This window comes from Delphinus delphis, chromosome 20 (assembly GCF_949987515.2).
Source record: "Delphinus delphis chromosome 20, mDelDel1.2, whole genome shotgun sequence".
NCBI lineage: Eukaryota > Metazoa > Chordata > Mammalia > Artiodactyla > Delphinidae > Delphinus > Delphinus delphis.
Genome location: NC_082702.1, coordinates 39,996,373 through 40,022,822, shown reverse-complemented (window position 1 = coordinate 40,022,822; position 26,450 = coordinate 39,996,373). Strand labels below are relative to the sequence as shown.

General features: G+C 40.6%; 1 protein-coding gene across 5 annotated transcripts; it reads left to right on the top strand.

Moving 5' to 3' along the window:
- Positions 1–166: 166 nt before the first annotated feature.
- On the top strand, positions 167–25,608 carry NAE1 (NEDD8 activating enzyme E1 subunit 1). Of its 5 annotated transcripts, XM_060000425.1 has the most exons (20): positions 173–286; positions 3,464–3,567; positions 3,657–3,717; positions 5,428–5,458; positions 6,202–6,273; positions 6,514–6,593; positions 7,187–7,296; positions 9,406–9,515; positions 10,464–10,526; positions 10,922–10,985; positions 11,882–11,973; positions 14,435–14,494; positions 14,588–14,721; positions 16,967–17,042; positions 17,282–17,321; positions 18,576–18,662; positions 19,495–19,587; positions 22,588–22,702; positions 22,788–22,837; positions 25,368–25,608. In XM_060000425.1, the coding sequence occupies exons 1-20, from the start codon at positions 234–236 to the stop codon at positions 25,475–25,477; spliced, it is 1,605 nt and encodes a 534-aa protein (XP_059856408.1). In that variant the 5' UTR covers positions 173–233; the 3' UTR covers positions 25,478–25,608. The 5 variants fall into 5 exon arrangements, with proteins under 5 accessions (XP_059856411.1, XP_059856412.1, XP_059856408.1 ...); XM_060000428.1 differs by lacking the exon at positions 3,464–3,567 and having other exon boundaries at positions 167–286; XM_060000427.2 differs by lacking the exon at positions 6,202–6,273.
- Positions 25,609–26,450: the final 842 nt, after the last annotated feature.

Genomic DNA, 26,450 nt, shown 5'->3' with positions numbered 1-26,450 from the left:
GGACTAGAGGGGCTGGTGCACTGGGGAGGACTAGATTACCAGCCCGGAGTCTGAGCTTTGGCCGCACACGCCTGGCGTACAGGCGACGCGTGCGCAGTGCAGTGGCGGCGCCCCCTGCGGGCAGCGCGCAGGAGGCAGCTGCAGCGAAGGGAGCTTAGTGCGCCTGCGCGCTCGTGGAGGTGGTGGCTGTTCTCGGTAGTGGCCCGGCGGTTCTCCGCGCGGCGGGCGCGGCCATGGCGCAGCCGGGAAAGCTGCTTAAGGAGCAGAAGTACGACCGGCAGCTGAGGTGAGCCAGGGCTCACCGAGTCGGGCGAGCCAGCGGGTTCCTCTGCGTCCGGGCCGGGGCTAAGCGGGCGGGCGGCGTGGTTGGGCCTCCCTCAGGCCTCCCACCGGGCTGGGCCGGGCCGTGCAGCCGGCGCTCAGGGTTCCGGCCTGGGGCCGGCGGTGCTTCTCGAGGGCCGGGACTCGCCTTCCCCGAGGGGCGCGCCCGCCCGCTCGCCACGCTGTGTGCAGGTCGAGGTGCACCGTCCCAGCGTCAGCCGGGTCACCGGGGCAGCTGCCAGTTCCACCTCGCTGTGCTCAGGCTTCTCGTTTTGCAGAATGAGGGGATCGGGAATACCCCATCCCGGCCGCAGAGAGCAGCACCGAGTCTTAGGTATTGTTCTAAGCCGGAGCTGTCCACTAGAAATATAATGCTAGTCTCATGTAAACCACCTGTGTAGTTATATATATTTTTTGGTAGCCACATTAAGAAAGGAAAAATAAACAGGTGAAAATAATTTTAATAATGCATTTTATTTTATTTAACCCAATATATCCAAATTATTACCATTTTAATGCATAATCAGTATAAAAAGTTATTCGAGATATTTAACATTTTTTTCCATTCTGTCCTTGAAATCCAGCGCTTTACACTTATAGCACATCTCAGTTTGGACTAGCCTTATTCATTAGCCACATGTGGCTAATGGCTACCTTAATGGACACTGCAGGTCTAAGCCATCGGGCTGGTTCTTGACTACTTCCTCTCCCATGCCTTTTCTCCTAACACTCCCCATTCCTTATTTATTGATCATCTTCTGTGTGTTAAGGCAGCAGAAGTAACACAGATGTTTGGCCCGCTTCCTTTCTGGAGCCCCCAAGCCAGAAGTTACAGTGTGTCCCTAAGGACTGGAACCCATTTGTACCTATAGCTTAGTGCTGTGTTAGGGGCTTTATGCACTCAATTCGGAGACCAGCCTTGAAGGTAGATATTCTCTCTGCTTTATAGATGGGGAAACTGAGTCTTAGAAAAGTTCTGTAACCTGCCCAGTTTCCCATGTATTTGAACCAAGTTGTAAACTCAGGTCCTTCTGGCTTTTTCAGAGCTGGTACTATCTGCTCCTGAGCTTCTGGGGAAAGAAGCAAGGTGGCAGAGCCCTTGTAACCAACTTGTGTTCTCTTGTAAATTCTTGGAGATCCTTGTGTTTTGAATGCAGATGTAACCATACATGACAGAGCTGAGAAGATATTTTAGATTACTAAGTAACTGTGACAAAAAAGCATTTTTGCTGAGTCCAGTCCATTTAAGGACCAAACTTTACCTTTCACCGTGAGAACTGTTTATTGGCTTTGAAGTGTCAGAGGGAAGCGGTTACAAGCAAAGCAGCAAAGCTGTTGAGCCAGCTAGCAGTCAGCAGGCCCTGCTTTCCTTAGGCCAGCAAGAGAATAGAGAGGATTGATTTCTTGTTTGGGCCGTTTCTTGAAATATATTACCTAGAGATGCACCAGTATTCTTTTAGGCTTACTTTCCAACTACCCGGGTATCCATCAACCAAATATGTCAGGTGTCTTCTGTATGCCCTACTTTCACAGAAAAAACAGACATTTCCAGTCTGTCTGGTTCTTCTAGGCTATTCCTCCATGCATTTGACAGTTATTCAGTGATCACTTATCTTGGGCAGAGCACTGTATCGGGCATTGGGGTTCCAGTGGTGAACAGTGGGAGTGGTCTGGACCCTTATGGAGCTTAGAGTGGAATGGAGAGATGGGTGTTCAGCAAATAAAACACCAAATGAGGGCTTCCCTGGTGGCGCAGTGGTTAAGAATCTGCCTGCCAATGCAGGGGACACGGGTTCGATCCCTGGTCTGGGAAGATCCCACATGCTGCGGAGTAACTAAGCCCGTGCGCCACAACTACTGAGCCTGCGCTCTGGAGCCCACGAGCCACAACTACCGAAGCCTGCGCGCCTAGAGCCCGTGCTCCGCAGCAAGAGAAGCCACCGCACCGCAACGAAGAGTAGCCCCAGCTACTGCAACTAGAGAAAGCCCAGGCACGGCCACGAAGACCAAGCACAGCCAAAAATAAATAAATAAAATAAATTAATTAAAGAAAAAAACCCGAAATGAGGCAGTTACAGTTGTGATATGCTCTGGAAGACATATGGGCTACATAAAAAGAGGGAATCTGCTTTAGATCAGGTGACAGGGAAAGCACCTTAAAGTCTATCAGTCCTCCAGGCTATGAAACTTTTCTAATGACTTGGGCTCCCCCTATACTAGTTCCTATACTGACAAGAAAAGATACATTAGTTAATAGGCTTTCTGGGCGAAGGTAACCAGGTTGGATCAGCTGTCATGATGCTTATTTGATCATGTACCTTGCCATGTTGATGATATGCTGGTGTGACAGGATATAACATATATTTCAGGTTATAACATATATTTCTAATCCTTATTACATCTTTCTGTTTTTTAATATATGCATTTATTAATCATGCTATTAGAATGTTCATTGGGAATTACATTTTAAAGCACTCTTATTGAAGTCAGTGTGAAGGCTTTTCAGATGATAATTCAATTTTCTTGGTAAATCTTTTCTCACTCTTGGCAGACGTCATGGTGATAAGTCCTATGTCAAGATCTTAAATATTCTGGATGCCTATAACTTAAGGAGAAATGAAATAGAGAATAATAGGTTTTAAATCTAAGGTACTTCTCGGGACTTTCCTGGCGGTCCAGTGGTTAAGATTCCACACTTCCACTGCAGGGGGCGCAGGTTCAATCCCTGGGAGGAGAACCAAGATCCCACATGGCCCACATGCCACGTGACACGGCCAAAAAAAAGAATAATAATAATAAATAAATCTAAGGTTCTTCTCTAATGTTAATGACTACAAAGACTTTCTGTTCTGTAAGTTATCTGGCTTGAAAAGAATAATGGACTAGGAGCTGGAAGACCAAATTTTTAGTTCTGATTTAACCCCCCCTTTAACCATGCCAGTCATCAACCTGTTTGAGTCTCAGGTTAGTCAGCTATATAATCCCCGTAACACCTCCTGCTGTTCCTGTCTCGCATATTTGCCGTGGTTGTCACATCAGTTATTCTATACGAGAACACTTTAAAGATCAAAGATCATGATTCAAATAAAGCTGTGTTTTCATGAAAGCTTTGAAAACGTTAAATTTGTGTGTTCTTTTGTAGGTTGTGGGGTGATCATGGGCAAGAGGCTTTAGAATCTGCTCATGTTTGCCTAATAAATGCAACAGCTACAGGAACTGAAATTCTTAAAAACTTGGTACTACCAGGTATTATACTTTTGTTGTTGTAGATTTACTTCTTTAAGGTTTTGAGCTAGAAATATATATTCTTGACTGACTCTTGTTTTGTCTCCCAGGTATTGGTTCATTTACAATTATTGATGGAAATCAGGTCAGCGGAGAAGATGCTGGAAATAAGTATGTTCTATTCTTTTCAAATACCTGCACGTTAGGGAAGGCAGTGCCTTGTCATGGGAGAGCAAGGCCTGAATTCCAGCTTCAACTCCTCAATCAGGGTGACTTAACTTCCAGGTGGAAATAGTCCCTATGCTTAGGATCATGGCAAGGATGAAGTGAGTTAATATAGGTAAAGTGCTAGCACAGTGTCTGGCAAATAGGCCTTTAGTAAAAGATACCCATCATTACTGTCTTTATTGTTGTTATTAATGAAAAAGGGTAGTCATTATTACTTTATTTGTGAAATCTGGATCCTTCCTGAGTCCTTATATTGATTCCTAGATGTTAGTATATAATTAACAATAATTGTATTTTCGGATTATAAGATAGTAAAAGCTACCTTTTGTTTGTGGTGTCTTCTAAGCTTAGTCCAGGTATATCTCTTTCTACACTACACTGTCTGTAAAAATGCTGTTCGTTTTTTTTAAATAAATTTATTTATTTAATTTATTTTATTTTTTTGGCTGTATTGGGTCTTCGTTACTGTGCACAGATTTTCTCTAGTTGCGGCGAGCAGGCATTACTCTTTGTTGCGGTGTGCAGGCTTCTCATTGCAGTGGCTTCTCTGGTTGCGCAGCACAGGCTCTAGGTGCGTGGGCTTCACTAGTTGCAGCACGCGGGCTCTAGAGTGCAGGCTCACCAGTTGTGGTGCACGGGCTTAGTTGCTCTGCGACATGTGGGATCTTCCCGGGCCAGGGCTCAAACCCGTGTCCCCTGCATTGGCAGGTGGATTCTTAACCACTGCGCCACCAGGGAAGCCCTAAAAATGCTGTTTTAAAGATGGCCTGCATATCATTCTTTAAAGATGATCATATTTAGGCTTTCAGAGCATTCCCCAATTTGGATTTCATGCTTGCCTTTTCAGGGACTTGGAATCTGGGGTCTCTCATTATATTTGTCAGTAAACAACAACAATGAGTAAATAGAAGGGAAATCAGAATTTGGTTCACATTGAGCTTTGTTATCTTTTCTCTGGGTGGTAATACAAGTTTCACTACCACAACACCCTTTTATTGGTATCTATAAAGAAAAAGTCCTTTTATCTTTGCTTGCTTGGTTGGTTAGAACAGAATGAGGTTTCTTTCTCTTGTGGAGCTGCTGAGCTTGTGCTCCAAGGGTACCCTGACTCTGATCAGCAGACTCAGATCTGGACCTTGGGGCACAACAAGGGTATGTGTGGGAGGAAGCCTGAATAAATCTGTTATAGTTACCTGCAAAAGCAGACTATTCAATGCAGCATTTCCCAAGTGTGGTCAGTAGCTGTTAAATGGGCAAATGGATTCCATGGTCAAATGAGTTTGGGAAATGGGTCAAATGAAACTAAATATTTCTTTAGTGTAAGACTTCAACATCATGCGTATTACATATATTATGAATTTCCAAGAGAGAATATAACATATGTTGTTTCCCAAACTTTTTAAAGCCCGGGAACCCTTTTCTCAGAGCATTTTGTGAAATTCATGTTCTGTGGTACATACTTTGGGTAACATTGATTTATTAGCCTGTCTTTGGTTACAAGTTTCATCCAGCTTTCTTCCTCCAGGAAGGCTGTTACAGTCTGAAATTAAAATATAGTTTGTTTTAAACTGTGAATGAAATGCACCTGGTATTACAAATAACCTTTCCTTTATAGTCAGAGAAGCCATTAAATTTGTTTTTATTCTATTTTAGTTTTTTCCTTCAGAGAAGCAGTATTGGCAAGGTAAAAAATCAGTTTGTTATAGAATATAGTTGTATTTGAACATCTAGTGATGCCACTGTGTTTCGATTGTTTGAAAAGCTTTACTTTAAAAGAGCTTACTATTCCTCTGAGAAAAAAGCTAATTATCTCATTTTTTTTCTGATCTCGTAAATCTTTATATGCTTGGTAGTTTAAGAACTTAGAAGTACTATTCGTGTTTTTATTATCCTGTATTAAAGTTAAATATTCAGTGATGTTAATGTTCAGAGGTTAGGGTATTTTGGTTAAGAAGATTTTTTTTTACCAAGAGTTAGTCAGAATGTGTCTTAGTTTTGTATTTCATATTAAAAATCTTACAAAACCATATGGGTCAACTTAGTGTAGTATTCTGAATAGAAATGACTGTTTCTTTAATGACTGACCTCTCATGTGCAGGACTGTAAATGTGGGAGGTTAGAGTAAGTCTCAGCCTGACTCAGAATCTCCCTACCTGCTCCCCAGGGTTTTCTGGTCATTTGCCTAATCAGAAAAGTAGAGTGCAAGTCATGTAAGCATTTAAGAATTCTGAATAATGATGGTTTAGCTCTGTTTTAAGTAATACTCTGGTTTAGTCCCAATTTAAACACAATATGTAAAGCAGAGTTGTCATATCTGTGCATGGAATTTGGGTTGTTTTACAGTGTTTTTGCCTGATCTGTAAATTAAGGGGTTAATTTTAACCAAATTTTTTTCTAATTCAAGTAAAATGTTTTGTTTTTAAAAAGAACCGAGCTCAAGCCGCCATGGAATTCTTACAAGAATTAAATAACGATGTCTCTGGGAATTTTGTGGAAGAGGTATATATATATATGTATATATATACACATTATTATTTCTGATCAGAAATTTAATTTTTTAGTAATTCAGAGCCCTAGGAATTTAGAATTTTGAATCTTTGTATATTTATGTTGAGAGTTGAATTATTTTAACATTGGAGTCTAGCATTTACCTCACTTGTTCTAAAGTAGCTTAACTGTTTCTGTCATCTTTAATATGATTGTCAAATTGTTGGATTTTCTTTCCCCTGTCCTATTTAGAGTCCAGAAAACCTTCTAGACAATGATCCTTCATTTTTCTGTAGGTTTACCATTGTGGTTGCAACTCAGCTTCCTGAAAGGTAAATTTTTAAGTTAATTTGTTTTTATTTTAATCTCTTATTAGATTTGCATGGTTTTGTTTTCACTGCAGAGTTTGTGGTCCTTAAAATTCTTAAACTCCATAGAAATCTTTAATTAGAAGTGCTTATAGATCTCCAGCACTAAAAAGATAGGGAAGAGAAAAATACTGAGATGTGAAACTTTAAAAAAAATATATTTAGAACAGTTAAATTGAACATTGGTTATTTTTTTAGTGAAAAAAAAAACTAGTTAGAATTAACTATAGGGAGTGCTTGGCGCTGTATACAAAGGTTTTATAAATATTTTCTTCTTTATTATGGAAATGTTTAGGAGATGTCTTTCAGTAGCATTCTCCCTAATACAAAGGACTAGGTTTTCATATCTCTCTAGTCTATACTTTCTTTGAGACTGCAACCTTGTGGAATTTCTTGCTTTTCAGCATATGTTTATGTAAATATGCTGTTTATGTAAATTCAATAGATATACCTTTGCATTTATTATTTAGTAAGAAAGTTGCTTTATTTTAAAGCATTTTCACATTTGGCATGTTTCCATTTGCTTATGTTCTTATCTTTTGTGCCTTCTTTTACAGTACATTACTACGTTTAGCAGATGTCCTCTGGAGTTCCCAAATCCCTCTTTTGATCTGTAGGACATATGGACTAGTTGGTTATATGAGGATCATTATAAAAGAACATCCAGGTAAAATTGTTGCACATATGGGGCTTCCTATTGGTTGCTTTAGCTATAATTTTAGGAACTTGACAATTTAGAAAGTCAGTTTTAAATCACAGAGTAAATTTGTAGCAGCTCAACTCTGGTTACACGTTCAAAGTGGCAGTCAGAATCAGTAGGCTTTAATCTTTGTATTTCCTTTACTTAGCATTATAGAAGGATACAAAGCAGGAGATACAACAGGTGCAGCTGCTTCATCTTATTAGGAGGCCCAGCAGCTATGCAAATACCTAGCTTTTTTTGCCTCCTAACCTACATAGGGCATGTATGTCTGGCACAGGTAAGAGCCAAGGTATGTGGGTTACACTGACACAGAAAGGATATGCCACCTTTTCCCCCACCAGTATTCTATTCCATTCTCATACAGGCATTAGGCTTCCCCAGTTCAGGTGTAATTGCACACAGCAAGCAAGGCATTTACCTAACTACTGTTCCAAGGAAACAGTGTTTATAGGAGACTGAACTCATCCATAGGCAGGCTTGCATCAGTTCAAGTCCCTTTATTTAGAAAATTTTAATCTTAAATCATCATATAAAGTTTTCGTTCAGTACTCCTGCATTGCTCTGAGCCAGGTACTCTGCTAGTGTAATGACAGTCATTGGCATTGGTAGCATCACTGAAAAGTGGTATCTGCCTGGGCAGCTAAGGAGTGGCTTTTGAGGATAAGTTTTTGGCAGTGGTGCTGGGTCATTTAGGAGTTGTAAGTAGGAAAGTGACAAGGCAAACATTTTGTTTTAAACCGGTCACTCTGAAACCCGGTGGAGAATGAATGGATTTGAAGGGGTAAAGATTGGAGACAAGGGTTGCTTTTAGGAGATTTTCAGTGGTCTAGGTGAGAGAAAGAGAGAGACAGAGAGAGAGCCCCTGACTGAGGGCAGATGTTATAAGGATAGGGAAGAGGGGGTAGATGGTAATGAAGGTTAACATTGCTAGCTGTGTGCCTGCCTTTATGTGGATTATTGCATTTAATCTTTCCAACATCCTTGTAAGGCTGATACTGTTTTATCTGCTTTTTACAGATAAGGATGCTGAGGCATAGAGAGATCAAGCTATTTGCCTAAGGTCACACAGCTAGCAAGTGACAGAATGGAGCCTAGCTTTAAACACTCACTGAAACTACACACTTTCCCATGCTCCCCTATGTGGAGAGCTGTGTATGAAGTGACATCAGGATGTGGGGAGGGACTGATACTGGGCCAAGGAAGCTCGAAGTCAGGGAAGACCATCACATTTCTAGGGAAGAGGTCTAGGTGGATGGTGATGCTGTCTGTTGAAGACCACAGGTGGAGGAAGGGTAGGTTGTTGGGTGCTATCGGAGTACAAATTTTACCTATTTTGATCTTTTCCAATTGTAATAAGAAAATTCTTCACTAAAGGAATCTTGGTTTTACGTTTATTAAAACTATAGTCCAGGGGCTCCCCTGGTGGCGCAGTGGTTGAGAGTCTGCCTGCCGATGCAGGGGACACGGGTTCGTGCCCCGGTCTGGGAAGATCCCACATGCCGCGGAGCGGCTGGGCCCGTGAGCCGTGGCCACTGAGCCTGCGCGTCCCGAGCCTGTGCTCCGCAAAGGGAGAGGCCACAACAGTGAGAGGCCCGCGTACAGCAAATAAAAAAAATAAAAAAAACAAAACAAAACAAAAACTATAGTCCACTTAAAATTTGTGCATTTAGTAAAATACAAATTTGTATGTATATGTAAATTTAACTCAATAATGAACAAAACAATGAGAAAAACCTGTAGGCCCTATGCCCATTTAAAAATTACAGACTTCCGGGCTTGCCTGCTGGCGCAGTGGTTGAGAGTCCGCCTGCCGATGCAGGGGACACGGGTTCGTGCCCCGGTCCGGGAAGATCCCACATGCCGCGGAGCGGCTGGGCCCGTGAGCCATGGCTGCTGAGCCTGCACGTCCGGAGCCTGTGCTCCACAACGGGAGAGGCCACAACAGTGAGAGGCCCGCGTACCACAAAAAAAAAAAAAAAAAAATTACAGATTTCCTAAGTTCCTATAATGTATGTACTGCCAGCAGTATTGCTAAAGAAGTAAGTTTATCTTTTGGGATTATTTGTTTCACAGTAATAGAATCTCATCCAGATAATGCATTAGAGGATCTACGACTGGATAAGCCATTTCCTGAACTGAGAGAACATTTTCAGTCTTATGATTTGGATCATATGGAAAAAAAGGTTGGTAGTGTGAGTGACCTTCCATTTATAGGTATACTTAAAACTTTGTTTTTAACCTAAGGTTTTTGAATTACAAAGTGAGGAAATACTATAAACCTCCATAGTCCTGTCATCCAGGTCACATAGTAACAACATTGTACCTAATTTATTTTAAATAAATCTATCTTTCCCCAAAATTTAAAAACTTGTTTATTGAAGAAAAGTACATTAACTGAACATATCTGTGTAATCAACACCCAGATCAAGAAATTGGACATTAACATATCCCAGAAGCCCTCTTCATGGCTCTTTCCTAAACAAATAGATGTCCTTTTTAAAACAGTTTGAATTTGGGGTGGTGTTTGTTGAAACTGACTCCTCTTAAAACTTATTTTTAGTGTTTGAGAATTACCAAGGCAACTGCATATTTCATTATAGAAATAATGATATTTATAACAGGCCATGTAATTTAAGGCATACACACACACACACACACACACACACACACACACACACACACACACACACACACACACACACACACTTTTTCCCCCTGACTACCCATTAATTAAATGCAGGTATTTGGTTCATCAGAAAACACAGAAAGGATCCCTTTTCCTTAGTCTAGGATTGGTATCTGAAATCAGGATACTTGAGCTTTATTTTTGGGTGGCAGTCCCTGAGACAGTTTTCTTAATGGTAGAATGGGGACAATCATAGTATATACCTGCCTTATTAGAATTAAATTGGACACTGCCTTCAAAATCTTTGTAAAGCAGTTTTTGTTAACCCAGTTCATTTTCCTTCGTTCATTATTCCACATATACTGAGAGATGTAAACATTGTTGAATAATTGAATTTAATAAATATTGTTGAATTTGTTGAAAATGATGTGGTATAGTGAAAAATAAATGTTAACTAATTAATGTTAACTAATACTGATATTTCCTTTGATTCTTTTATTTTTAGGACCATAGCCACACTCCATGGATTGTGATCATAGCTAAATATTTAGCACAGTGGTATAGTGAAGTATGTCCTTTCTTGAAAAGAGAAATTCCATATATGACTGTATTTTTTCAGTTTATTATAAAGAATTTCATTGGAGGGGGTGGGGCATTGATTTTTTTTCCTCATGTGGTTATAGGGCAGCTGATTTAAACTGCTAGTTTAAATCTAGCAGTTTCTCTTTTGATACTGACATTTTTATTAACAAAATGAAATTTGAACAAATGTCATTCTGAAACTGGCAGTGGGGAATGAATGTAGAGAAATGGCCCACAGTTTCTGTTTTCTATCAAGTCAGCTGATTTCACCAAGGTATAGATTTGCTGATAAAATCTCATGTGGATAGGGGGAAACTGGACTTTCAGTTTCCATATTTTGAGTTTTTACAACTAGATTAAAATTTTTTTAACCCAATTTAGACAAATGGACGAATACCTAAAACGTATAAAGAAAAAGAAGACTTCAGAGATTTGATTAGACAAGGTAATATGGGATGTGATTAAATGTATAAAGTTGGAAAAGCATATTGCTTGAAGCTAATGTTTATTGAATTTCTGTCAACACCTTTGTCAGATGATGCCATCATGAGATTTTTTTTTTTTAATTTGTTTATTTTTGGCTGCATTGGTTCTTCGTTGCTGCACATGGGCTTTCTTTACTTGCAGTGAGCGGGGGCTACTCTTTGGTTCGGTGCACGGGCTTCTCATTGCGGTGGCTTCTCTTGTTGAGGAGCACGGGCTCTAGGTGCGCGGGCTCTAGGCGCGTGGGCTTCAGTAGTTGTGGCTCGTGGGCTCTAGAGTGCAGGCTCAGTAGTTTTGGCGCACGGGCTTAGTTGCTTCGTGGCATGTGGGATCTTCCTGAACCAGGGCTTGAACTGGTGTCCGCTGCATTGGCAGGCGGATTCTTAACCACTGTGCCACCAGGGAAGCCCCCATCATGAGCTTTTATTTTATTTTCCTCGGGAGGTTAAGGAGCCACTCCTTGTGTAGTTTTAAGAATGACCAGTGGGCTTCCCTGGTGGCACAGTGGTTGAGAGTCCGCCTGCCGATGCAGGGGACACGGGTTCGTGCCCCGGTCTGGGAAGATCCCACATGCCACGGTGCGGCTAGGCCCGTGAGCCATGGCCGCTGAGCCTGCGCGTCGGGAGCCTGTGCTCTACAACGGGAGAGGCCACAACAGTGAGAGGCCCGCGTACCGCAAAAAAAAAAAAAAAAAAAAAAAAAAAAAAGAATGACTAGTGATTAGCCATATTTCTTCTTAAGGTTCAGTATCCAGTCCTCCCTTCAGAATCTGACAAGGTTATCTCCATAATGCTGGGGGGAGAGAAAGAGTGAAAAGAAAAAGGGCTGTCGTTTGCTAATCAATTTCTATTTTAATAGGAATTCTAAAGAATGAAAATGGGGCTCCGGAAGATGAAGAGAATTTTGAAGAAGCTATTAAAAATGTGAACACAGCACTAAATACAACTCAGGTATTAAGAGCTGATGAGGTATTCACAAATGAAAGGTGTTTTCTGAAGTCCTCATACGTGAAATAGTTGATTTTAATTTTAATTTAATATTTCTCAAACTGTAGAGTTGGTTAGAAGTTAATGTCTATAATACAGCTTGAATATTCTTTTAATAAGATTCTGTATTGTCCTTGTTAAAATGGATCTCAGTGCTTCAGCATATAATTTGATACAGTGATTTATATAAATTAATTGTTTGAAGTACATGATTTGTGAATAATAAGTGTTTTGGGGTAGGAATTATATAATGAAGGTGGTATTTTGCTGGTCCAAAATAGTGTTGCCTGAAAAGTTAAATCTTACCCTGCTTTGCTTTTGACAGTAATTATTTGGATATATAGGAAGATGTTCTTAATGACATTGTATACCTTAAAAATTACTTGGAGGATAACCTAGTTTAGATGCCCTTTGTTTTGTTGTTGTTTTGTTTTTGAATTCTGGCCAGTGAGTTCTTTGGGGAACTTTGGAATAATACAACTGGTAGTGTAAGTTAGAATTTTCTTATAATTTTTTTAATCCTTTTTTTTTTTTTAATCTTTTTTTTGGCTGCACCACACAGATTGTGGGATCTTAGTTCCCTGACAGGGATCGAACCTGGGCCCTCAGCAGTGAGGGCCTAACAGTTAGCAGTGTGGAATCCTAACCACTGGACCACCAGGGAATTCCCAGAATTTCTTATAATTTAAAACAGGAAAAAATGCTACCTTTCAAGTTAGGAAAGCACTCAAGGTGTCATTACATACTTTTTGGAGACAATGAGGTAGTGTTGCTGAGTGATTAAAAGTGTGTGCTCTGTGAATCACACAGTTTTCTGGGGTAATGAAAATTTTCTGTGTCTCAGTTGGGGTGATGGTTAGAAGTATGTGTATAGTTATCAAAAATCATTGAATTTTACATTTAAGATTTGTACATTTGGGGCTTCCCTGGTGACGCAGTGATTGAGAGTCCGCCTGCTGATGCAGGGGACATGGGTTCATGTCCCGGTCCAGGAAGATCCCACATGCCGCGGATCAGCTAGGCCCGTAAGCCATGGCCGCTGAGCCTGCGCATCCGGAGCCTGTGCTCCGCAATGGGAGAGGCCACAACAGTGAGAGGCCCGTGTACCGCAAAAAACAAAAACAAAAACAGAAACAAAAAAAATTAAAAGCTGGTTCTTTGAAAAGATAAACAAAATTGATAAAACTTTAGCCAGACTCATCAAGGAAAAAAGGGAGGACTCAAATCAATAAAATTAGAAATGAAAAAGAAGTTATAATGGACAAAACAAAAATACAAAAAAACAGTGAGAGGCCCACGTACCACAAAAAAAAAAAAAAAAAACCCAAAACAAAAAAGATTTGTACATTTTGCTGAATGTAAAATTTACCCCAATTAAAAAAAACAAGGTTCTCATGGTTGGGGGACAGTGAACTAAGCAAACAGACAAATGTACCAGGTGCTGTGAACAAAATTAGAGTAGAACAAAGGGGTAGAGTATGATGGAGAGGAGGTCTGGGATCAGGAGGGGCCAGGGAGACTCTCAAAGAGATGTGTTTAAGCAGAAGCCTAAGTGAAGTGTCATGCAGAGGTCTGGAGGAAGAACTTTTCAGGCCAAGGAAGCACATGTGCAAAGGCCCAGAAGTGGGATGATGCTTGGCATTTGTTCAAGGATCAGTATGAAAGCCACTGTGATTGGAATGAAGTAAACAAAGGGGAAAGAGGTGGGAGGGATTTAAGTTTGGAGAGGCAGAAAGGGCCTGATCATAAAGGCACTGCAGGCCACTAAAGTGTTTTGAGCAGGGGAATGGAGTGACCTGATTTATATTTCTAAAAAACTTATTCTGGCTCTTGTGAGGTCAAAAGACTGTAGGGGACTGGGAGTGGAAGCAGAGAGAGCAGTTAGGAATTACCAGTAAGAAAGTTCTATTTTCCACACAACAGTAGAATCAAAGCCTAAGAAATCTATAGTTTTTATTAATGTATGATGTTCTTGCTAGCATTAAACGCCCTTAATTTAACTACCTTATTTCTGTCAGAGTGGTTGTCTCTTTCAGCAGTCACTAATTAGGGTGTAAGTGTTTCAGATTTTTGACAAGATGGAAAAACATGAAGGACTACAAATCTAGCTTGGTATTAATGTCTGTTATCTTTGTTCTGTCTTCAAATATGACTATAAAAAGATTTACTTAGGCTCCTTCTTTACTCTATTTATGATGTAAGAGAATAGGTCAGTCTTTAATGCTAACAGCAGTGGGCAGGAGGGGACTTTCTTCCATTCGCTCTTTCGCCAATAAATCCATCTGGTGGTGATTCTGAATAAAAGTCTAAGTTTGTATTTGAACTTGTTTGGAAAATTGCAGTGGAAGTTAAAGTGGGCAGTGAAAATAAAAGTGAACTTATATTAATTCTTATTATAAGTAAATGTTTCCTGTTCCTTTGTTAGATCCCAAGCAGTATTGAAGATATATTTAATGATGATCGCTGCATAAATATCACCAAACAGGTAACAATAACAAAAAAAGTAAAAATAATGACACCTTAACCTTTGGGTCAAATTCAGATGTCACTTAATATTAATTTTTTTTGCTTCTTTTAGACTCCGACATTTTGGATTTTAGCTCGTGCCTTAAAGGAATTTGTGGCCAAAGAGGGTCAAGGAAATTTACCTGTTCGAGGCACAATTCCTGATATGATTGCAGATTCAGGCAAATATATAAAACTGCAAAATGTGTAAGTCACCTGTTTTCAAACTGTGTAGTAGAAAAATCAATCTGTTTATATTAGAGATGAACATATTTTATCAGTCTACCAGAAATCAGAAATCAAATGGAAACCTGTTATAGTCTTATCACTTTAAAAATAATCTAAGAGACTTCCCTAGGGGTGTAGTGGTTAAGAATCCCCCTGCCAATGCGGGGACACAGGTTCTATCCCTGGTCCGGGAAGATTCCACATGCCGCAGAGTAACTAAGCCCGTGCGCCACAACTACTGAGCCTGTGCTCTAGAGCCTGCGAACCACAGCTATGGAAGCCTGCACGCCTAGAGCCCGTGCTCCACAACAAGAGAAGCCACTGCAATGAGAAGCCTGCACACCGCGACAGAGTAGCCCCCGCTCGCCACAGCTAGAGAAAGCCCATGTGCAACAACGAAGACCCAATGCAGCCAAAAATAAATAAATAAATTTATAAAAATAAGCTAAAAAATTTAGGGGGCAGATTTTTAAAATATATATATATATATATATATATATATTTTTTTTGGCGGTACATGGGCCTCTCACTGTTGTGGCCTCTCCCGTTGCGGAGCACAGGCTCCGGACGCGCAGGCCCAGCGGCCATGGCTCACGGGCCCAGCCGCTCCACGGCATGTGGGATCTTCCCAGACCGGGGCATGAACCCGTGTCCCCTGCATCGGCAGGCAGACTCTCAACCACTGCGCCACCAGGGAAGCCCATATTTTAGTTTTAAGAACAGTTTTAAGTTCACAGCAAAATTGGGCAGAAAGTATAGAGTTCCCATATACCCCCTGAAGGGTCAGATTTTGTTTTTCATATTTCAAGATAAAACCTAACATTTGAGCACTTAACTCTGTGCTGTCAGCTGTTCTATGTATTAACTAATTTAGTATTCACAATAGCCCTATGAGAGAGATACTATTATTGTCCCAGTTTTACAGGTGAGAAAACTAAGACATAGTAGAGGTAATTTTTTCAGGGTCTGACAACTGGGAAATGGCAAAACCAAGATTTGAATCTATGCAACTCACCTCTATACTCTTAACCATGGCCCTATACTCTCTTTTATCTGTAATTTAAAACTTTGAAGTCTTTAGTTTTGATGAATTTTTTGTCATTAATTTTCATAATTTAAAGAGTTCATGACTATAGATAGACACCTGCTATCCAGGTATCACTAGCCTGAACCCAGGTAGATTGTCATAAGGACAGGTCTCAATGGATATTACCCTTGTGTACTTTGGGCATGGTGCTGATGAATCCAGGGCCACTGGCCTTGTTTCTTCAGGGGCCAGATAATGACACACAGAGAAGGTCTCTCTTCCCTAGACAGATTGTGCGCTTCATCTCAGTCATTCTCCTACACATCTTTATTGCCCTAGCCTAAAAGTTCAACTACCTAAAACTTGGGAAAAGTCAGTTGAGGACAAAAGAATTATGACCTCATATCAGAGGTAGTCAGCTTAACACTGATCATCTCTAGAGGGTGAAAATGTAAATAGACTTAAAAGTTTTACATGAATTTGTAGATGGACAGTTTTGAAGTATTTAACTTTCCTTGGACTTGACCTCAAGGAGATTGTGTTCTTTTGCAACATATTTTGTTAGGTCCTCTGTCAGAGAAGCATGGATCATGGATCTCTCTAGAAGGGCAGTTTTTAAGTTAGTATTGAGGGAGCCTAGGTTATTAGTGCAGTCCAAGAATCCATCACCAACCACTAACAGGTGCTGGTAGAATTTCCATGGCATTGTCACATTTGATGTGTTTTCAGATCAGTATTTTTTCATGAAAGGGAAAGACATTTTTTGTTTGATTCATGGTGAGATTTAAATTTGTAATTATTTATTTATTTATTTATATTTGGCTGCGTTGGGTCTTTGTTGCTACGCACGGGCTTTCTCCAGTTGTGCCGAGTGGGGGCTACTCTTTGTTGCGGTGCACCGTTTTCTCATTGCCGTGGCTTCTCTTGTTGCGGAGCATGGGCTCTAGGCACGCGGGCTTCAGTAGTTGTGGCACGTGGGCTCAGTAGTTGTGGCTCATGGGCTCTAGAGCTCAGGCTCAGTAGTTGTGGCACATGGGCTTAGTTGCTCCGCGGCATGTGGGATCTTCCCGGCCCAGGGCTCGAACCCGTGTCCCCTGCACTGGCAGGCAGATTCTTAACCACTGCGCCACCAGGGAAGTCCCCAAATTTGGTAATTTAAATATTCGTTAATAGTAGCTTTTTGTTGTTCTTTTCCAGTTACCGTGAAAAAGCAAAGAAAGATGCTGCTGCTGTGGGTAATCACGTTGCCAAATTGCTTCAGTCTATAGGCCAGGTAAGCTGCCGGGCACGCTGCCTTTGATGGACAGTACAGCTCCATATAGGACTGATTGCATCATGTAACTCCAGCCAGAAAAGGCTTAGAGAGAAGGTGTGGCACTGCCTCAAAGCTTCTTTAGAGGTGTCCTCACTTACCTGCTAATGAAAAGGCCTGTCATAGTGATGGGCTTTGTGCTGCACCCTCTGTTAATCTGCTTTTATACTGGAGCAAAATCTGCATTTATCTCTTTACAGGCACCAGAGTCCATTTCAGAGAAAGAATTAAAATTACTCTGTAAGTCACCTTGACTTAATTTCCTTATTTTGTTTGATAAAAATGTGCCATGGGAAATGTTCCCAGCAATTTTAAATGGTTGAAATTAAAAATTTTCCATGGTCTCAGTGGTATTGACATAGGTAATTATTGGGTAAGGTTTTTTTTTCTCATAATAAATGGAGAGGGTATTCTAAGACTGGTCAGAGGTAGAGCATATTTATCTAATGCTAAAAAGACATGAAGATCAATTAATTGAAAATTATCAGTAACACAGTTATTTTCAGCTTACTCATTTTAAATAACTTGGGAAAGTTTTATCTGAAGACTTTGGGTGTGAAGTCTTGAGTCACATGTACATTGACAGTATTGGTTTAAATACTAACTTCGATCAGTGTTAAATGACTGTGATAGAATTAAGAATTTTGCCATCTAGTTTCAGAGTGGCTAGGCTCCCGGGGTCTTCTTGATAACTCCTGAGTAGGCCCAGAGAATTTAAGAGTTAGTTTAAGAGTAATAAAATCTATTTTACATGCCATCTGAGGATTTTTCCCTGTAGCTATGACCCCTAGTTTCTGCAAAAGTCTACATTTTGTGTGTTACCCATCCTTAAAATTATTTATCCAAATTATTCATTTTAAGACTCTTCAACATGTTTGTTTAGGCTTAGTTTCAATGTTTTGTTCCATTACTAATCTTACACCGTGTTTATGCATTAGTGTTTGTGCTACTAGATTATATGATACCAGATTAAAAGCTGGATGCGTTGGGTATTTGAGAGTTTATTATTCTGGTCTCTATTGGAATATGTTTGAAAATTTCCATAATACAAAGTTTTTGTTTTTTTTTTTTTAAAGCCTTACATATTCTCAGAGCACAGTATGTATAACACTCTCCTTCAGTACTGCTTGTCCATAATAATGATAAAAACTACTATTCATTGAGCCCTATCAGGCATTCTGCTTGGTACGTACTGTACACAGTTACATTTTTGATCCATAGAACAGCTCAAAGGTAAACAGTATATCTCCATTTCACAAGTGAAAACTGAGGCTCAGAGAAGTGCCATCACCTGTGTAGTCAGTGCTGAACTGGTTGTAATGCCAAGGACATGAATTTAAGATAACTTGTGTTCTGGTGCCATCTCTGCTAACTATTAGAACCTTTTCTTCATACTTCCATGTCTGTGAAGAGGATACACAGAATTTCCTCTTCTTAACTGGGATAGTCATATATCTTAACCATTTACTTCCATAATGTCTTTTCTGTGTTCAGGCAGCAATTCTGCATTTCTTCGAGTGGTGAGATGTCGATCCTTAGCTGAAGAATATGGCTTGCATACAGTTAACAAGGATGAAATTAGTAAGTAATAACCTTTTTTTTTTTAAAGTGAGGTTTTTTTCTTTTTAAAATTTATTTATTTATTTATTTTTGGCTGTGTTGGGTCTTCGTTTCTGTGCGAGGGCTTTCTCTAGTTGCGGCCAGGGGGGGCCAGCCTTCATCGTGGTGCGCGGGCCTCTCACTGTCGCGGCCTCTCTTGTTGCGGAGCACAGGCTCCAGACGCGCAGGCTCAGTAGTTGTGGCTCACGGGCCCAGTTGCTCTGCGGCATGTGGGATCCTCCCAGACCAGGGCTCGAACCCGTGTCCCCTGCATTGGCAGGCAGACTCTCGACCACTGCGCCACCAGGGAAGCCCCAGTAATAACCTTTTGATGCTAGGTTATTAATTAATTCTAAGGATATAAATATTTTGTGTATAACAGAATGTATAGTAGAGTGTATGGTGATAACATAAAGGATAATGTAAATATTTATACTCTAAATTTTATTCTATAAACCTATCCAAGAAGTCATAATTTCAAATATAAAACTTAATATATACATACATAAAATCCTATTTAGGTCACTGAGTAAGTTGTGTGATATGTAGAAGAGCTAAAGTGAGCATACTACTACCATAGTAGAGGTTATGTGACCATAGCTAATAGTCTATAAGACCTTTGGGTTTTATCTCAGTAACGTATCTCCCTTTATTTTATAGTTATTTATCATTTTCTATTTTATTGTCACAAAATATTTAAATTTTATGATAGAATTGCCTTGTATTCTGAAACTTGAGTATATAGTAAATTCAGTCCTTCCTTGTTTTTATGTCATGAATTACACAAATTATACTGAAATTTTTTTCCTTTCAGTTTCCAGCATGGACAATCCAGATAATGAGATAGTATTATACTTAATGTTACGGGCTGTTGATAGATTTCATAAACAACATGGTAGATATCCAGGTAAGAATAGCAATCAAATTATCAAATACAATAAAATCTTGTTTTTTGGCCGCACAGCATGGCTTGTGGGATCTTAGTTCCCTGACCAGGGATTGAACCCAGGCCACAGCAGTGAAAGCTCCAAGTCCTAACCACTGGACCACCAGGGAATTCCCAATAAAATCTTTTTTTTTAAAATTAATTAATTTATTTTTGTCTGCGTTGGGTCTTTGTTGCTGCGCGCAGGCTTTCTCTAGTTGCAGTGAGCGGGAGCTACTTTTCTTGCGGTGTGCGGGCTTCTCATTGCAGTGGCTTGTCTGTGTTGCAGAGCACGGGCTCTAGGCATGCAAGTTTCAGTAGTTGTGGCACATGGCTCAGTAGTTGTGGCATATGGGCTTAGTTGCTCCGCGGCATGTGGGATCTCCCCGGACCAGGGCTTGAACCCATGACCCCTGCATTGGCAGGCAGATTCTTAACCACTGCGCCACCAGGGAAGTCCCCAATAAAATCTTAAATAAATACTTAAATAGAATGAAATCTTAAAGGATTCTTGGGGTGTTTGCAGTAGTGATGCTTGAAGTCACACTGTAAACAATTTACACCTGGTTCGTCTCAGTGAGGAAATACCATTTGTTTTTTAAGTGTAACCAGTTGCAAGTAGTGTTTGATTCAACACAGGGGACTGTTGGTTGATTGCATATAGGATAAAATTTTTTCCTGTCACTTTGTACAGTTTACTTCTAAGACTCACACTGAGTTTGATTTAGTGGAATGAGAAAACCACAAGAAGTATGCCTGTGATTTCTCAGCTCAGAACTCTGAAGATGTTTCTTTGCTCAGTATCTATTTTTTGTTATCTGTTAATGTAGTAATTGGGGAATTGGCATATGCTCAAAGGTCTTCAGTTGCCCAGGGTATCTTTATTAAGATTGTAATTTTAATTGTGCAGGATTATTGCATAGCAGCACATTCTGGGTGTGTCATAAAACCTGTTGCCCCAACTGACGTAGTATACCCACTGAGTTATAATCTTAATGAGCAAGCTTACCAGAAAAGGAAAAGGAATAAACACCAAATATGTATTGCTTTATTTGTATTGTTTGCTTAGAATGTATTTTTGGTTATCTCTTGCATAACCAACCATCCCCAAATTTAGTAGTTTAAAACAGTCGATTTTTCTGTCTCATTGCTTTGTGGATGGGCTGGGCTCGGTTAGGCAGTTTTCACTGGGGGAAGGGGATCTCATGGAGTTGCATGACGCCTGGGGCTGGAGTCATCCAAGAAGACATGCTCACTCACGTGTGTGGCACTTTAGTTGGGATATCCGGAACTGCTGTGGGGGAAGCGGGCGGGTGCTGGTCAGGCCTCTCTCTCCACATGGCTACTTGGGGCTTCCTTTTAGCATGGGAGTCCTAGATTTCTTACATAGTGGCTGCCTTCCCCAGAGTTAACATTCCAAAAGACCCAGGTGGAAGGTACAAGGCTTTTTATGACTTGGCCTTGGAAGTCACAGCATCACTTATGTCATGTTCTGTTGGCTTCACAGGGTCACATTAGATTAAGAGCAGAAGGGGGACCACACAGGGCACGAAGAGGTGTTCATGGGGGAGCCATCATGGGAGATTAGCTATTACATAGAGCATAGGCTTTGGAGTTAAACCTAGGTCCAAATCCAAGTTCTATCTATCACTTATTATCTCTTGATCTTGGGTGAGTCACTATTTCCCTCCAAGTCTCAGTTCTCTCAGTATGGAAAGGTGATAATAATAGCTACTCTATTAGATTGTAAGGGTTAGATACGTGATGTATGAAAATCACTTAACATACTGCTTAGCTTTTTTTAAGTACTCAATAAAGGGTAGATGCTACTATTTTGAGGAGGAGTGATGATAGGTTTTTTTTTTATTAATTAATTTTTATTTTTGGCTGCATTGGGTCTTCGTTACTGCACACGGGCTTTCTCTAGTTGCGGCAAGTGGGGGCTACTCTTCATTGCGGTGTGCGGGCTTCCCGTTGTGGTGGCTTCTCTTGTTGCAGAGCACGGGCTCTAGGTGTGCAGGCTTCAGTAGTTGTGGCATGTGGGCTTAGTAGTTGTGGCTCGCAGGCTCTAGAGCGCAGGCTCAGTAGTTGTGGCGCACGGGCTTCGTTGCTCCGCGGCATGTGGCATCTTCCCAGACCAGGGCTCAAACCCGTGTCTCCTGCATTGGCAGGTGGATTCTTAACCACTGCGCCACCAGGGAAGTCCCAATGATAGTTTTTAAACTAGAGGGGTTAAAAAATAAACTAGAGGGTTTTAGTAATACCTGGATATTATGGCAATTACATTTTTCCTTCCAGCAGTAATAATAATAATAGCTTACCTTTGGAGACATCATAGTTTCATCATTAAGAACTGCCTGGGCTCATATCACAGTTTTGCTACTTATGAGCTAAGTAACTCGGGCAAATAACTTAATCTGTCTGTGCCTCAGTTTCCTTATCTGTAAAATGAAGATAATAATAGTGCCTACTTCGTAGGGTTGCTGTAAGGATTAAATGAATTAATATTTTAGATGGTGTTTAGAACAATGTCCAGCATCTATTAATGCTCCGTAAGTGTTATCTATTATTATAGTTTTATATATGTCATTTAATCTCCTGGAAATGGGTAGTAAACGCTATAAGTTTTATAAAGGGTATAAATAGGACATTACTTTCTCATTCATTCAGTTCTATCAAATAATTACTGAGCACCACTACGTGTCAGATACTCTTCCAGATACTGGGTAAGGAGCACTGAACAAAGCAGATTTGTCAAACTCAAATTTTTAATAGATTTTAGATGGTTTCTTTGATTGTTACAGGTTTGTGATAGCTGCAAATATTTGTCTCATACTTTCCATTATTTTTGTTCTTAATTCAGTTTTACACCTTAATGTTTTGACTAGAATACCTAAAACTGGATTAAATAAAGGAGATAGCCAGTAATTTTGAGTCACATATTTATTTTAATGAAAATTAATTTGCATATATATATTTTAGGGGTATCTAACTATCAAGTTGAAGAAGATATAGGCAAGTTGAAGTCTTGTCTCACTGGCTTCCTTCAGGAATATGGATTATCCATAATAGTGAAAGATGATTATGTCCATGAATTGTGAGTATTTTTTTAGGGAATGCAAGAGACAATACTGTCCTGTCATAAGGCTAATCTATGTTCATGTCTCCATCCTTTCCTGTAGTTGCAGATACGGAGCTGCTGAACCACACACCATTGCTGCATTCTTAGGGGGTGAGTTCCAGAGATGAGAAGACTGTCACCTGTTGTTATATAGTACAGTTATGAAGTTTTGTTTTCCCAGCTGTTATAACTAGGGAGGTCAGTGAAGCACAATGTTAATATTGAGTTTAGATTATTTTGGTACCCCCCAAACTGGTCTCCCTGCTTTCCATCTCTCCCACTGCTGTCCATTTTAAACTCCTGAAGAGTAATTAATCTTTCTAAAGCATAGCTCTGATTGTGTCTCTCACTTAACCCTCTCACCTGGCAGTACACACATATACACTACAGTAGTCCTCGGAAAATAAATCCAGAGTCTTTCATTTGACATTTAAAACATTCTGTGTTGGGCTTCCCTGGTGGCGCAGTGGTTGAGAGTCCGCCTGCCGATGCAGGGGACACGGGTTCGTGCCCTGTTCCGGGAAGATCCCACATGCCGTGGAGCGGCTGGGCCCGTGAGCCATGGCCGCTGAGCCTGCGCGTCCGGAGCCTGTGCTCCGCAACGGGAGAGGCCACAACAGTGAGAGGCCCGCGTACCACACAAAAAAAAAAAATTCTGTGTTCTGGTTTTACCCAGCCTTTCTGGCCTTGGTTTTTTCAAGTTACTTGCTTTTCCCCTAGACATGCCCTTTGATTTCCCGCTCCTTGAATCTTTACCCCAATCTGGGCCCATTTGCCTTAAGTTTCCCTCTTGCCTGCATGTCTAAAATCTACCTGTTCTTCAGGACCCAACTCAACAATACCATCTCTTAAATAAAACTCCTTGGAGCCTGGAAGTTTGAGGTCAGGGCCAGCATAGTTGGTTTCTGGTGAGGCCTCTCTTTGTGGCTTGTAGGCAGTCACAATCTTGCTGTGTGCCATAACCTCTTCTTTGTGCAGGAAGGTGAGGAGGCTCTCTGGCGTCTCTTCTTATAAGTATACTAATCCCATCATGAGGGCCCCACCCCCATGACCTCAATTACCTAATTACCTCCCAAAGACTTCAACTCCATCTCCAAATATGGTAACATTGGGGGTTAAGGCTTTAACATATGAATTTTGGGGGACATGCATTCGGTCTATAACATGTGCATTCTATAATCATTCTGCACAAGTCATTTCTTTCAGGTCTTTTTAAAAATATTATCTTCCCTGTGAGGCCATCCCTGATTCATTTAAAACAGTCCCTCCTCTTGCATCATATCCCCCTTCCTTGCTTTTTCTCCTTAGCACTTAGTCACTTGACGTTTTACTTATTTGTAAATTCTCTCTCCCTCACTACTGAAAAGTAAGATCCATGAGGATAAGGATTTTTGTCTTTTGTTCCCTGCTGTATCCCTAGTGCCTAGGACAGTATCTGGTACACAGTAGAGTCTCAAATTTTATTGAATCAGTGAATGTGAAAGCGGAAGCTTCAGATTATAAAAGATGAAAAATTGTTTTCTTGGTCGTTTTTTTTTTTTTCTGTTGTTTTGTTTTGAATAGTAACTTTAAAACTTGTTACTGTTACTATATACTCAGACTGTTACTGAGTATAGCAGTCTGGGTATCTAATATAGATCCTTTCCAAATTACAGATATTCCTTTACCCTCCCTTTTTAAAAATATTTATTTATTTATTTTTGGCTGCATTGGGTCTTTGTTGCTGCACGCGGGCTTTCTCTAGTTGTGGTGTGCGGGCTTCTCATTGTGGTGGCTTCTCCTGTTGCAGAGCACGGGCTCTAGGCGCCCGGGCTTCTGGAGTGTGGCTCACGCGCTCTGGAGCGCAGGCTCAGTAGTTGTGGCACACGGGCTTCATTGCTCCATGGCATGTGAGATCTTCCTGGACCAGGGGTCAAACCCGTGTCCCCTGCATTGGCAGGCAGGCAGATTCTTAACCACTGCACTACCAGGGAAGCCCCTTTATCCCCTCTTTTTTTTTTTTTTTTTTTTTGCGGTACGCGGGCCTCACTGTTGTGGCCTCTCCCGTTGCGGAGCACAGGCTCTGGACGTGCACGCCCAGCAGCCATGGCTCACGGGCCCAGCCGCTCCACAGCATGCAGGATCCTCCCGGACCGGGGCACGAACCCACGTCCCCTGCATCGGCAGGCGGACTCTCAACCACTGCGCCACCAGGGAAACGCCCCCCCCCTTTTTATTATAAAACATGCACAGGGTAAAATTCAAATGCAACAGAAGGGTATCCTTTGAGAATCCTTTCTGCCTATATTTAGCCTTTAAAAAAAGTGCAGTCATCCATACTATTGTTTTGAGTTTTTCTTGCTTAATATATTTTGCCAGTCTTTTTAAACCACCATAATTAAAAATACTTCTTTTAAACTGTGGCATAATATGCCAGGGTGTGAATGTATATAACAAAAGTTTTATTTCCTTTAATAACATAGTTATAAAAAATTGTAGTCCTTTGTTTTGATATGACTCAGTAAGTTATGTCTCTTTTGGATTGCTTTTAAACATCTTTGGTTTTGGAAAGGAAAGGTTTTCTGTACAGAATTGAATATTTTTATAGAACTCTTGAAATTTACCTTTTTCAAAGATTTGCTTTTCTCCTTTTTCCTTGCAGGAGCTGCTGCTCAAGAGGTTATCAAAGTAATCACCAAACAATTTGTAATTTTTAATAATACTTACATTTATAGTGGCATGTCACAAACTTCAGCAACTTTCCAGTTGTAGAATAAGTACCCTATAGTGTGTTAATGATTGAAACTGTAATTGCCTTCAGGTTGTGCTCCAGTCTGTAAAGTTCTGCTAAGGGAGAACTGTTAAGTTGTTTCCTTAATAAACATTTTTCTCATTTGTAATAATGTAGTCTTGTTCTTTGGGGAGCTGAGGTGGAGGGAGGAAGGAAACGGTTTTCTCAGAGAATAAAAGCTATCCATTTCTAACTGAGCTCATTATTTCTGGCTTGCTATTTCAAAGTTACTTAACATAGAAATGTCTTGTATGGACTTCCCTGGTGGTGCAGCGGATAAGAATCCGTCTGCCAATGCAGGGGACATGGGTTCGATCCCTGGTCCAGGAAGATCCCACATGCCGTGGAGCAACTAAGCCCGTGCACCACAACTACTGAGCCTGCACTCTAGAGCTTGTGAGCGACAACTACTGAGCCCGTGTGCCACAACTACTGAAGCCCACGTGCCTAGAGCCTGTGCTCCGCAACAAGAGAAGCCACCGCAATGAGAAGCCCGCACAGCCCGCACACCGCAACGAAGAGTAGCCCCTGCTCACCACAACTAGAGAAAAGCCCACAGACAGCAATGAAGACCCAATGCAGCCAAAAATAAATTAAAAAATTAAAAAAAAAGTTCTTGAGTTACATTAGAAATAGCTTAAAATATTTTTTCTTATAATCTTAATGAATTTAAGGCACGTGCAGATTTTAGCTGTGGACATCTTAATACCGTCACTGTTTGTTAAAATACAATTTAAAAGGGGCTTCCCCCAGGACATGGAAGCAACCAGTGTCCATCAACAGATGAATGGATAAAGAAGATATGGCACATATATAAAATGGAATATTACTCAGCCGTAAAAAGAAATGAAATTGTTATTTGTAGTGAGGTGGATAGACCTAGAGACTGTCATACAGAGTAAAGTAAGTCAGAAAGAGAAACAAATACTGTATGCTAACACATAAATACGGAAC

Coding starts and splice junctions, on each gene's coding strand:
- NAE1 (XM_060000425.1), top strand. CDS start 234: ATGGCGCAGCCGGGAAAGCTGCTTAAGGAGCAGAAGTACGACCGGCAG. Junction 10,527..10,921: donor TAGCACAGTGGTATAGTGAA/GTATGTCCTTTC, acceptor AACCCAATTTAG/ACAAATGGACGAATACCTAA. Junction 17,043..17,281: donor TGCTTCAGTCTATAGGCCAG/GTAAGCTGCCGG, acceptor ATCTCTTTACAG/GCACCAGAGTCCATTTCAGA.